The sequence below is a fragment of the Pogoniulus pusillus genome, chromosome 5 (genome assembly GCF_015220805.1).
Source record: "Pogoniulus pusillus isolate bPogPus1 chromosome 5, bPogPus1.pri, whole genome shotgun sequence".
Classification (NCBI taxonomy): domain Eukaryota; kingdom Metazoa; phylum Chordata; class Aves; order Piciformes; family Lybiidae; genus Pogoniulus; species Pogoniulus pusillus.
This window is the reverse complement of record NC_087268.1, coordinates 25,231,010-25,243,581: the sequence shown is the minus strand read 5'-3', so window position 1 is coordinate 25,243,581 and position 12,572 is coordinate 25,231,010. Positions and strand designations below refer to the sequence as shown.

General features: G+C 43.2%; 2 protein-coding genes across 6 annotated transcripts; one reads left to right on the top strand and one right to left on the bottom strand.

The window, feature by feature from the left end:
• Window positions 1–1,717: 1,717 nt before the first annotated feature.
• Window positions 1,718–6,392, bottom strand: MRPL30 (mitochondrial ribosomal protein L30). Of its 3 annotated transcripts, none has more exons than XM_064143570.1 (5): window positions 6,296–6,392; window positions 5,650–5,730; window positions 3,002–3,148; window positions 2,142–2,215; window positions 1,718–2,053 (listed from the first exon to the last, which is right to left on the bottom strand). In XM_064143570.1, the coding sequence occupies exons 2-5, from the start codon at window positions 5,713–5,715 to the stop codon at window positions 1,921–1,923; spliced, it is 420 nt and encodes a 139-aa protein (XP_063999640.1). In that variant the 5' UTR covers window positions 5,716–5,730; window positions 6,296–6,392; the 3' UTR covers window positions 1,718–1,920. The 3 variants fall into 3 exon arrangements, with proteins under 3 accessions (XP_063999640.1, XP_063999639.1, XP_063999638.1); XM_064143569.1 differs by lacking the exon at window positions 6,296–6,392 and adding an exon at window positions 6,203–6,288; XM_064143568.1 differs by lacking the exon at window positions 6,296–6,392 and adding an exon at window positions 5,945–6,076.
• A 92-nt stretch (window positions 6,393–6,484) lies between these two features.
• MITD1 (microtubule interacting and trafficking domain containing 1) lies at window positions 6,485–11,520 on the top strand. 3 transcript variants are annotated; one of them, XM_064143565.1, is made up of 7 exons: window positions 6,485–6,641; window positions 6,919–7,020; window positions 7,120–7,256; window positions 7,340–7,426; window positions 8,773–8,888; window positions 9,701–9,761; window positions 9,849–11,520. In XM_064143565.1, exons 1-7 carry the CDS (start codon window positions 6,488–6,490, stop codon window positions 9,942–9,944), a joined length of 753 nt encoding a protein of 250 aa, XP_063999635.1. In that variant the 5' UTR covers window positions 6,485–6,487; the 3' UTR covers window positions 9,945–11,520. The 3 variants fall into 3 exon arrangements, with proteins under 3 accessions (XP_063999635.1, XP_063999634.1, XP_063999633.1); XM_064143564.1 differs by lacking the exon at window positions 7,340–7,426; XM_064143563.1 differs by lacking the exon at window positions 9,701–9,761.
• Window positions 11,521–12,572: the final 1,052 nt, after the last annotated feature.

The window sequence follows — 12,572 nt, the reverse complement described above, 5'->3', positions numbered from 1 at the left end:
ACACCATTTCAGCAACATCCAAACTTACCTATGTATTGAAAATGTTACGAAAATACAATTTCCTTTTTCATGAGAACTGCCAACTTGCCAAAGACAGCCACAAGCATCTCTTGTAGCTGATCTTACCCAGAAATAACAGGCACGATCTAAAACATTTTGCCTTCTCTGTATTTGGGGAACATTTATTTGCTCTACTCTAACTTAGAGCACAGTACCAAGCAAGCTTGTTCATTAAAGCATTTTTTCCAGCTCACACTTTGGAAGGCTGTAATCTGTGTAGCGTAACGAACCCAAGATCCACATGCATACACAGCCTGTGCGGAGCAGAGCAGGCAGCGCTCCCCCTCCTGGACGCTCACCAGACTGCAGCGCCGTGGACGCAAATGCGGAACGTGCTTGCTAAGGCTGAGCGACACTGGCTTTGGCGCTTAGGGACAAGCAGCCTGCTACAACATTGGCATTTGCTATCCCTCAGCAAGAAGACCCATTCTTCTTCATTTTTTCAGGCTCTAGTACTTGCACCATCTCTTTTAGGCATGCCCTGTATTGTCGATGTGCTACAAAAGAGATGAAATCTCAGTTTCACTCACGTGACTGCCTGTGAGAATATGGTCACCACCAGGCAGTCACTGCAGTTATAACACACAGCAGTGCAAAACACAGTGCAAATACTGGAATAAGCTAGAGAAGAAAATCCAACATTTATTTCTACGTATTTCAGAGTGACACCAGTATTTTCAGTGTCCTTCCAACTACAGACTAGCTCCTTGAGAAACAGGTTTTCCAGCTTAATTTTGCATTTCTGCTTTCAGCTTATCCATAGCAGCCATTACACTCTCCAATGCCACTGCCCTACCCTACTCTTTTGCTTCTGCACCCAGCACCTACAGTGTTTGTGTCTGTCAGTACACGGCCTCTGCTGGCGTTTACTTTTTCTTTGGAAGCACGCAGAAAGAATAAACATTAATTTTCAGCCACTGCATCCCTCTGTTTTTCTCACAACATAGGGTCATTAAGATTAACTCTGCTACAACATGGGAGAGTCTAGTGTGGGAGAGTCTAGGTTGTGGGAGAGTCACAGCATGCTAAGCTATGGAACTTATGCTTGCTGGAATGACAACTACTTTATCATTCGATACAGAAGCAGCTTCTTAACTTTGGCCACACTTCTTAAAATTGTAAATAAAAATACGCACACAGCAGTGCTGTTCAAGATCCAAGGTGTTATTTTAAAAGCTTGAGGTCTGTAATTACTAATTTGTGTCAGAGAAGTACACTCTGAAGTTCACCATTTCAGAACAGGGTAAGGATCACCACTCATCAACTGCAGCTTTTAAGGCATTATTATTAAACACTGAGGATCAAGAAAGGCATATTGTAAGCTATGGAGGAGGCGAGATGACAGACTGCTAAAGAACAAGTGTGAGATCTGGATAACCAAGGTTAAGTCACTCCACCACCACCCTCAATCAAATGACACTTTACAGAGAGCCAGTTGATTCTCGTATAACTGCTAAATGGGGATTTTCAGTTCCAGATCATTCCTTGATGTAGCAGAGGTGAAGTCATGCACCACAATTGCAAATTTTTACTGTCAGCTAGGAATTGTCCCCACCATCTATTCCACTTCTCTCCTTATCTGACCTTCTTTATAAAGTTTTCTAACAGCTAGCCATAAACTGCAGCAATCTAGCCACCAAAATAAAACACAAAGACAGAAAGCCTATAATTCATTTACTATTTCCAGGTAATACTAATATTGAACTTTATACACGTGTAATCTTTTTAAGCATCAGTGTCACCTCCATCACTTCTTAACCAGGCAAGGTAAGGGTAAGACTCAAGCTTCCACTTCATACACAAACTCTTTACGCAGGATTCAAATTATTATTTGATGAAATATAAATCCAACCAGCACAATTATGGCTGAATTTTTTTCTGTTCCACAGATTTCAGATGCCGTTTAATGACAAGCTCTCCCTTGCTTGTAAGAAAGGTGTCTGACATTTCTTCTTCTGTTGGTAATCCATAAGGTAGTTTCAGTGGCTGTATTCTACAAACAAAAGAGTTTGCTTAGTGAAGTCACACTACTAGAAAAGTGTTACATTAAATGTTCCAAATTAAACAAATGGCTAACAAACCTTATCAGATGTTTAACAATCTTCAGCTTGGAATTCACAGAAGGGATGTTCTTGTGCAGAATTGGCCGATGTGCCTATATAAGGAACAGAGCAGGTTTTACAAGTGCAATGCTAAACCCCAAACTTCACTCAAGTTTTCATACTATCAGCAAAAACATTTGCAAAATATAAGACTTAGAGATATGTCATGCATCGAGAATATACATAAAAGTATCAAATCAAAACCTGATCAAACTTAGCTTCAGTAAAATGACAAATTCAGCTTTATTCTCATTACATTATCAATACACTCAAATTTCTTCTGTTAAAAATACTATAAAGGTAAATACAGAAGTTTAGGAGTAAGACTTCTTGCCTCAGATCTTAGATTGACCAAGCACATATTTTTTTCTCTGTAATATAACACTGACTAGGTGAATCTTTGCACAATGTGCAGGTGGCCTAAGAAATTTGGGTAAATGTATCCTTGGCACAAACTCTTGGATTTAGAAGGCTTATTTTGAAGTCTTACTTGCCTAGTTGCAATATCTGGATAATACGACCCACAGAGAAAACTGAATTCTAAGTATTTACAAATCTGGTTTTATTATTTTATCAGAATTCTCAAGATTCTTCTCAGGCATGCAAAGCAATACCACGCAGTCACATTCCAAATTACCACTAAAAGGGCATCAGCCATTAACTTTCCTCCCAGCTCTTAAACACGCCATCAATTTCTCAATTACATTTATAGCAGCAGTAAAGCAATCCGAGTTTGCAACATGCAAAATTGAGATCCTTAAAAACCCCACCACCTTAATTCTACTCTATGTTTCAACATATCTGTTGTCTATAATAAGTATAAAGAACAACAATCATACTTTATCCAATCCGAGATCATGTATTATCTTCTTTTCCCAGTACGGGCGACCAACTACACATTTTATTCTAGTAATAACATGGATTTTGTGGGGCTGCTCAGGGTCACCTCCATACTTTTCATGATCTTCAGGCCGTGGCTGAAATACCTAGAATAAGAGGTTGACAAAAACAGAGCATGTTTGCCTAGATACTCATATTATTATTGTAGTTAACAAACTATATGAGGGGAGACGTTATTGCTTTCTACAACTACCAGAAAGGAGGTTGTAGTGAGGTGGGTGTCAGTTTCTTCTCCCAAGTAACTAGTGATAGGATGAGAAGAAATGGACTCAAATTGTGCCACAAAAGGTTTAGATTGGGTATTAAGAAAAAACGTGTCACTGAAAAGGTTGTCAGGCATTGCAACAGGCTGCCCAGTGGTGGAGTCACTATCCCTGGAGGTATTCAGGTAAGGAGTAGACATGGCATTTGAGGACATGGTTTAGTGGTCATGGTGGTATTGGGTTGATGTTTGGACTTGATGATCTTGGAGTTCCTTTCAACCTTAATGGTTCTATGAAAATAACTCTCTAAAGCTACACTTCAGCCTTGGTCAAAGTATGACATGTTTAACTACCTTTCTTACCCAAAGGCCAAAGCACTAAGTGATCTCAAATTTAGCAGTAAGTGAAACATTTTTATAATGGTTTGTTGATGAACACATTAACTCTCGAGTTTGGTCATACAACTGCATAGACATACATGGACAACACCTTATACCACCACACTTAATTCAATTCACATTGAAGAGCCTCTGGACGATAAGTTTTTCCACAGGCTTTAAGAATGATTTCAGGGAAGAAAAGTCAACTGACAATAGACAGTATCTTTTAAAAAGTGTGCTGGTTTGAGGCTAACTGGAATATTCTAATGAGAGAAATTAGATAACTGGTTGTAAATGAATAATGACGAAGTCTTTATCATTCATTAGTTTACTAAAAGGGAGAAAACCCCAAAACATAAACAATTTGTCCCTCTGTTCTGGGATGCTTCTTCTCTTTGCTTCTCCTTTGCTCTGCCCCAGTATCTTCCATTAACCTTGGCTAACCAAATAACAAGTAAACTCTGCTGCTTTGTTTGTTTTCTGTCTAGGAAGAGAGAGACAGAGAGACAGAGAGACAGAGAGACAGAGAGACAGAGAGACAGAGAGACAGAGAGACAGAGAGACAGAGAGACAGAGAGACAGAGAGACAGAGAGACAGAGAGACAGAGGGAGAGGCTTTGAACCCCTTCTGGGCAGTGTCCTTTGTCCAGGAGGGAATGTGGATTTCTGTATTATTTTTAATTTGTGTATAGTTGTAAATACTTGTAAATATATTGTAAATATATGCTTGTAAATTTAGCTTTGTGGTAAATATAGCTTTATCTTGTTTCCAAGACATCTGAGCTGGTCTGGTAAATTCCAAAAGGGGGGTGAGTGGGACAGTTCCTAACCCCCTATAAAAAGATAAGGTAAAAATGAAAAAAAAAAGGTAAGTCAAACTTTCCATCGCTTCAGTGCAGTTTTTTATTTAGTAGAGTATTTCAGTTGGAAGTGGCCTACAAGGACCATCTTGCCAAACTTTCTGACCACTTCAGGGCTGCCAAAAGTTCAATCACACTATGAAGGACGTTGTCCAAATGCCTTTTAAATACTGACCAGCTTGGGTCATCAACCACATCTCTAAAAAGGCTGTTCCAAGGTTTGACCACCCTGTTAGTAAAGGAATGTCCTGTCACTGGATACCAGGGAGAAGAGATCAGTGTCTCCCACTCCATTTTCCTTCCTCAGTAAGCTGCAGAGAGCAATGAGACTGCCCTGCCGCCTCATTTTCTCCAAAGTAGACAAGCCCCAAATCCTTAGCCTCTCTTCACAGGATATGCCTTCCAGACCCTTCATCAGCTTTAATGTCACCCTCTGGACACATGTGAGTACCTTGTGGTGTAATTGTGGGACCCAGAACTGCACACAGTACTCAACGTGAAGCCCCTACAACGCTGAACACAGCAGAACAGTAACCTCTTTAGAGCACCTGGTTACACCGTATCTGAGGCACCCTAGCATGTGGTTTACCTACTGGACTGCCAGAGCACACTGCTGACTCCTACAGAGCCTGCTGTCAACCAGCGCTCCCAGACCCCTTTCTCAAGGACTGCTCTCCAACTACTTCTCCCTCAGTTTATATTCCTCCTCAGTGTTACTCTATCTTAGGCACAGAATCTGGCGTCTGTTCTTGTTAAATTTCATCCCATTGGTAACTGCCTGATGCTCCAATCTAGACCTCTTCAAAAGGCCTTGTCCTTTGAAGGGGTCGACAGCACCTCACAGTTGAGTATCAGCAAAATTGCTAATGGTGCATTCAACTCCTGCATCCATACTACTGACAAAAATATTGCAACAGAACTGACCCTGGGATTGAGCCCTGAGGAACACCACTGGTGACTTGTGGCCACTCAGATATAGCCCCATTAACTACAACCCTTTGTGCTCTACCTTCAGCCAGCTGTTTACCCAGCACACCACGAACCTACGCATCCCACAAACTCTACAACCTTGACATACTCCAGAAAGCACAGAATCAAGCAGGGTAACACCCATTCTTCTGTTTGTCGACTACGAGGCACATACCGAGTCTGGAATTCTCGACTTTGTAAACAGGCAACGAGCCCACGTTGCTGGCATCATGCCCTCCATTCTCTTTCCCAGCACCTACAGAGAGAGGAAGACATACGGTGTAAGGGCTTCACCGACAGCTCTCCACACGTGCAGTCTGATTCAAACGCGCAGATTCGGAGCGGTAAGCGCGTATCCCACGTTCACTACATCTCCCGGTGGTTGAAGCACACACCGTACTGACACCGGCCCCCTACAGGCTCCTCGGCCTTCCCAACGGCCGCGACCTGCTCCCAGCGGCGGTACCGACCCGGCCCCACGGCAACGGCGCAACGAGTCGGGGATGAGTGTCGCAGCAGCCCAGAGCTTGGTCCCTCGCACCACCCATAGCCTCTCTTTCCCCTTCCCTCCTCAGCGGCGGCCGAAGGACACTGGCAAGGCCGCTCCCCGCCGCCCCTCACTGTTCCGCGGAGGATGCCTCCCGCCGCCGCAGGCGCAGCGCACGCATCCAGAGGTGCGGCGCCAGTGCCGCACCGCGCCCGAACCAAGCCTCCGCCTGAGCCATCACCTTCCAGGCGGCTACGTGCCCCATGCAGCCCCGGCCCGACGCCGCCGCCATGTCGGTGCGCCACCCTCCGGCCAGATATTAGGGTCCTGGCACCTTAGTTCCGAGCCGGCGGAAGAACAACCGCGCAGCACCGCTTTCGCTTCAGTTTCTGTTCCCCGGCACCGGGTGAAGCGGAGCGCACGCGCAGCGTGCCCGTCCCGTCTGCGTTCTGCACCGCGGCCGCGGAGCTACTGGAGGCGTGGCGGCTGTCTGCTGGTCGCTGTCTGCGTCCGTCCTGCGGCTCCAATGTCGCGGGCGGGGGGCGATGGCACTGCCGTGCTGGAGCGGGCCGGGGCGGAGACGCTGAGGAGAGCGGTGGAACTGGACGTAGCGTCTCGGTTCCAGGAGTCGCTGGTGTGCTACCAGGAGGGCATTGACCTCCTGCTCCAGGTGGTGAAAGGTACTGGGCGAAGCGGCGGCAGCCGGACGAGGGTCGTTTTGACAGCCGTTTAGTCCAGCCGTTGGGGCGATTAGTTTTGGAGGCCGCCAGCCAAGGCTGGTTTTGAGGAGACCTGAGTCCTTGCTGCTGAGGGCCAGCCCCGGTCCCCCGTCGCCTCAGAGGGGAGGGGGAGAAAAGGGTTTGGTGTCTCCCCGGGAGACGGGGTGCTAGGCAGGGCCCAACTCCCCGCGCTTCCCCCGCCCCGAGCAGAGCCGGTCTGTGTACTTTTGCTTCACAGCCACGAAAGATGAGGCCAAAAAACACTGTTACCGGAAGAAAATATCCGAGTACATGACCAGAGCTGAAGACATTAAGAAACACATTGATAAAGAGAAACAAGGTATGGAGTTGCCATGTACCTGTTCACGTTTAAATACCTGAACACAGGAAAGGGACATTGGTTAACGTAGGAATTGTGTGATTTTTTTTTCCTCTTCAGATGGCAAATACCATAAGCAAATCAGGATAGAGGAAAATGCAACAGGTTTTTGCTATGAGAAGCTTTTCCAAGAGTACCTTAATGAAACTGTTTCTGAAGTTTGGGTGGAGGACCCCTATATTAGGCAAGCTCATCAGGCAAGTAGACGTTTGGTGTGACCAATAGAGATGCAACTACAAAAAAATACCCCAAGTTACTAAAGCAAATAAAACTTTTACAGGTATATAACTTCCTACGATTCTGCGAGATGATAGTTAAGGGGCCATGCAAAGTGAAAACAATCCACCTCCTCACTTCCTATGATGAAGTAAGTGTCTAGATTTTAGCTTGTTTCCTTGTGCTCAGGTGATACCACATGCGTATATATATATATATATATATACACAACTTTTAAAAAATAGATATTTGTTCTTATATGACAGTACTTTTTAGAGTGGGGCACTCTAAAACAGGTGAAGAGCAAAATGGAGACGTTATAGTGGAAGCTAAGTATCATAGTATCATATCATATCATATCATAGTATCATCAGGGTTGGAAGAGACCTCATAGATCATCAAGTCCAACCCTTTACCACAGAGCTCAAGGCTAGACCATGGCACCAAGTGCCACGTCCAACCTTGCCTTGAAGTGCCTCAGGGACGGCGACTCCACCACCTCCCCGGGCAGCCCATTCCAGTGTCCAATGACTCTCTCAGTGAAGAACTTTCTCCTCACCTCAAGCCTAAATCTCCCCTGGCGCAGCCTAAGGCTGTGTCCTCTTGTTCTGGCGCTGGCCACCTGAGAGAAGAGAGCAACCTCCTCCTGGCCACAACCTCCCCTCAGGTAGTTGTAGACAACAATAAGGTCACCCCTGAGCCTCCTCTTCTCCAGGCTAAACAACCCCAGCTCCCTCAGCCTCTCCTCATAGGGCTTGTGCTCAAGGCCTCTCACCAGCCTCGTCGCCCTTCTCTGGACATGCTCAAGCATCTCAACGTCCCTTTTAAACTGGGGGGCCCAGAACTGAACACAATACTCAAGGTGTGGTCTAACCAGTGCAGAGTCCAGGGGCAGAATGACCTCCCTGCTCCTGCTGACCACACCATTCCTGATGCAGGCCAGGATGCCACTGGCTCTCTTGGCCACATGGGCACACTGCTGGCTCATGTTCAGGCGGGTATCAATCAGTACCCCCAGATCCATAAGCTCAGAATTTCCCGAGAGCAAATGAAAAAACCTTCATACGCAGAGTCTTAAATGAAAAAGATAACATTTTGTGAAGACTTTGTTGTGGAAAATGTCATCAGAACCAAAGCATCTGAGACACAGCTCTTGGAAGAGAAAAAATGTATATACTTGTTAATTTAGAGGCCTTGATGACCTAAAACCTTTCAAACTGTCACTGCATTTATTTTCATTCAAATAGTAACACATACCTAGTTTTAAGTGGCTTAGAGTGAGCTCATCCATCACATTCCTAAGCAAGTACACGTGTAATCTATCTGCTTTTCATCTTCTCAAAACTATCAATCTGCCTTTATCTAAGTGACTTTCTTTGCATGTAAGTTATTACTAAAAAAAGGTTTTGTTGATGCATTTAGGAAGAAATGACCCAAAGCAGAATGTACATTTAAAAAAAAAAAAAAAAAGCCCTGCCACATTTTCACTTTTAACAGGGCGGTGGAAGGAGTCAGCAAGTAAGTGGCTTGGAAGAAATTAAAGAGTCATTGAGAAGTTATGGAGTAACACTGAATATTGCCTTTTCATCTTCAATACATGATCGAGAAATTAGGTAGGTGATATAAAAAAATCAGTGAATGTCAGTTACTTGAAGTCAAGCTGCATAGCCCTAACTTTTGAGACAATTTCTAATTACAGCTAATTTCGGTGTTCTAACTGTGAACATAACAGTAGATGTGATGGTTTGGGTGTTCCCTGCCCCCCACACACTTTAGAAATCACCCAGACTAGTCTCAGCCGGCTCTGGGAATATAAATGAAGCTATTTATTTACAGCTAGCACAATATACAAGCAGATATTTACAGTATATACAGTTATATACAGAAATATACAAGGTAAAAGTAATACAGAAACACAACTCTCCTCCCAGAACCTGAGTCCCCAGGAGGGGCTCTCAACCACCCCTGCACCTTCCCCCTGCCCCTCTCAACCTTACCCCAGTCCTAAAGAAGAATAGTGGTTCAGCCAAGAGGTTATAAAGCAAAGGTGGGTTAGTCCAAATGGAAGGTGAGGTTAGGGAGATGCAGCTCAGTCAGTGCCCAGCCAGAGAGTGACAAAAATGGCGAGAGTGTTATCTAATGTTTACCTTTCTTCTTCAGGAAGACTCTGAGGGAGTAGACATCACCACTGTTTTCCTTTCACAGCCTATGATTTAATTCTTTTCACCAAAACATTCTACTCTGCTTCAAACTAGTACAGTAGATGACATTTTATAAAGAACAATGTCTTCCATGGTTCATACAGGTATTGGTATCACTAGGAAATAACTGTGATTGAAACAAGGAACTTGTGTGTCATTTGGTTATAACTAAGTTTTTTATTCAACATCTTCATGGCTTTCACATTTGTGAATTTTTAAAACAGATTCAACAATGGGTGGATGATTAAGATTGGAAGGGGTCTTGATTATTTTAAGAAACCACGGGTAAGAATACTTTGATATCATTAAGTAACTTATACTGTAGAGGAGCTCATTCTATGTTCACTGTGCTGGTTCTGTTCATTTCTGCAGGGTCGTTTCAGCATTGGATACTGTGACTTGGACTTGCGACCTTGTCATGAAACAACAGTGGACATCTTTCATACTAAACATACAAAGAAAATGTGATCAGCTATGACTGCTTTTAATGAGTGCTTTTTTAAGGATAAAAAAGTCAGACTAGAAGATGTTGCTTGACTCCAGATGTCCAACCTCAGACGCAACTCTTCTAAGTACTTAATGAACACAGTTTTTATAATCTGTAGGTTTAAGAATATTTCAGACTTCAGTCTGAGAAAACAGAACTGTATGATTATTCCCCTCTACCTTTTCTATAATCTCAAACCAATCTATGCCCAAACTAGATCTTGATTTCCTGATTCTCAATACTGTCTGTCAAAGGCCTCTACACTGTTGTTTTTACTATTAGTTGTTTTGTTGAGCATTTTTTTTCTTTATATCTTCAATTGACCACCTCACAAACATTTGAAGCTGGACTACCACATGTCCTATTTTATAAACAGTCGTATTTATTTCCTTAAATTCCTGTTTTTTAATCATGTCTAATGTTCTGCTGTCTTTTAGTCAATTCTGTGATACTTGATTTCACAGACTTAACTAGTAATTCCAGATTTTCCAAGCAATTTCTTTCAAGTCTCCACATGATGGATTTTAAGCTGAAAAGGTTACAAATAGCTGTGTTGTTTTCCCTGACACTCTTGTATGTTCTTTTATTCCACCACGTATGATCATATACCTTATTTCCATGATTTGTGTTGTGAAAAAGTTGCATGATCCTCTACCAGTCTTTTTCTCTGACTTGTACGTTTAATGTCCTTCCAGCTAGCCATGCCAGTATGGACTGCAGCAAGCTATATTTCCTTGCTGCTAAGATAGTCCTCTGAAAAACTGTAATTGATTTTTAAATTCTTGCAGAAGGTTGATACTCTGAAACTTTATTGTTAATAATGATTCTAAGAAATATGCTAATTGGAAAAAATTACAAAGCCTTTTCTTGTCTTCCCTTCACCCTCTGGAAAGCAGAAGGTAACACCTGAACTGCTGGTTCTTTTTCTCCTAATACAAGAGTTCTTAATGATTGCCAGCAAGAATCCAGCAAAGTTGTGTATTCTGCTATGAAGAACAGGCAGTGGCTTCTTTAGTAGTTCTCATCAATGTCTTTTCAGCTTCAAGACAGATTAAGTGCCTTGATGCTTTCTGCATCTTGTAATACAGTATGCCTCTATATTCTAGTAGCATGTTTATTGCTGAAACTTTTTCCTATGTTTCTTTTCCCTGGTATATTCCATTAGTCTTTTTTAATTTGCTTTACTGTTCTTTCACCTTCTGTCATCTAATGCTGCTTTCTTTTAGTATTGCCTCTGACACAAGTCTTCCATAGCGAACGAAAAGACATGGTGCTGGTCTTTGCCTTTTTCTCTGTGTCACATCTTAATATTGGTTTGCCTTTTTTATCCATTTGCATAATTGTCTTAGCTTTTCAGCATTGCATCAGAAAAATTAGTAACATACATGCCACAGAAGCTGAACATTGACAGCTGGTTCCCCTCAACATTCCATAGAAGGTCCCTGGCTTGCTGCTGTGATAAACTTGAGTTTCTAGTCACTGTTGTCCATTTTATTCAGTTGTTTATAATACATGCCTATTTTAAATTATAATAAAGGTTATTTTTTATGATTTGTAGTTTTAGTCATCTGCTTGAATTTTTCTCTACACTAACTCAAGGAGGCTGGGTATTACCTTCTAGATGAGCCATTTTTGGGAGAAGGGTCACTGTAAATACTCTTGTCTGTTCATTGCTAGAACGTTCTCCATTTTCCAATTATAATTCACTACCCAAGACTGCAAATATCTCATGGATATGCAGTATCTGTACATATATACAACTAATTCCTTAGTGAAGTACTAGATCACAGGATGTCAAGGGTTGGAAGGGACCCAAAGAGATCATTGAGTCCAACCCCCTGCCTGAAGAGGACCATAATCTAGCTCAAGTCACAGAGGAATGCATCCAGATGGGCCTTGAAAGTCACCAGAGAAGGAAACTCCACAACCTCTCTGGGGAGCCTGTTTCAGTGCTCTGTGACCCTTGCAGTAAATAAATTCTGCCTTGTGTTGAGGTGGAACGTCCTGTGCTGCAGTTTATATCCATTGCCCCTTGTCCTATCACAGGGAGCAAGTAAGAAGAGCCTGACACCCAGCCCTCAGATATCTATAAACATTTATTAAATCCCCTCTCAATCTTCTCCAGACTGAAAACCCACAGGTCCCTCAGCTTCTCCTCATAAGGCATGTGCTCACAACCTGTACTGGTGCAGTTTATTATTCCTTCCCAGATGCAACACTCGGCACTTGTCCTTGTTGAACCTCATTTGGTTCCTCTATGCCCAGCTCTCCAGTCTGTCCAAATCTCACTGGATGGCCACACAGCCTTCAGCTCTATCAGCTAAGCCTCCCAGCTTGGTGTCATCAGCAAACTTGCTGAGCTTGGTGCTGCACTGCAAATTTTACCTTTTACCCAAGTCCTTTATCTCTGAGTATCTCCTTTCACTATCAGTGAGAAGGTCATGTGTGAAGAAAAATAAGACTCAATTAATGGGGGGGGGGGGGGGGGAATACTAGAACAATCTAAGAGCACAGTTCTGTTATCATTTTACTGACTCCAGGCTGTGTTCTGTGCTGCCATTCACACCTGGATTGGGCAGTCATGACTGTTCCTCCTGGTGTCATCTTGT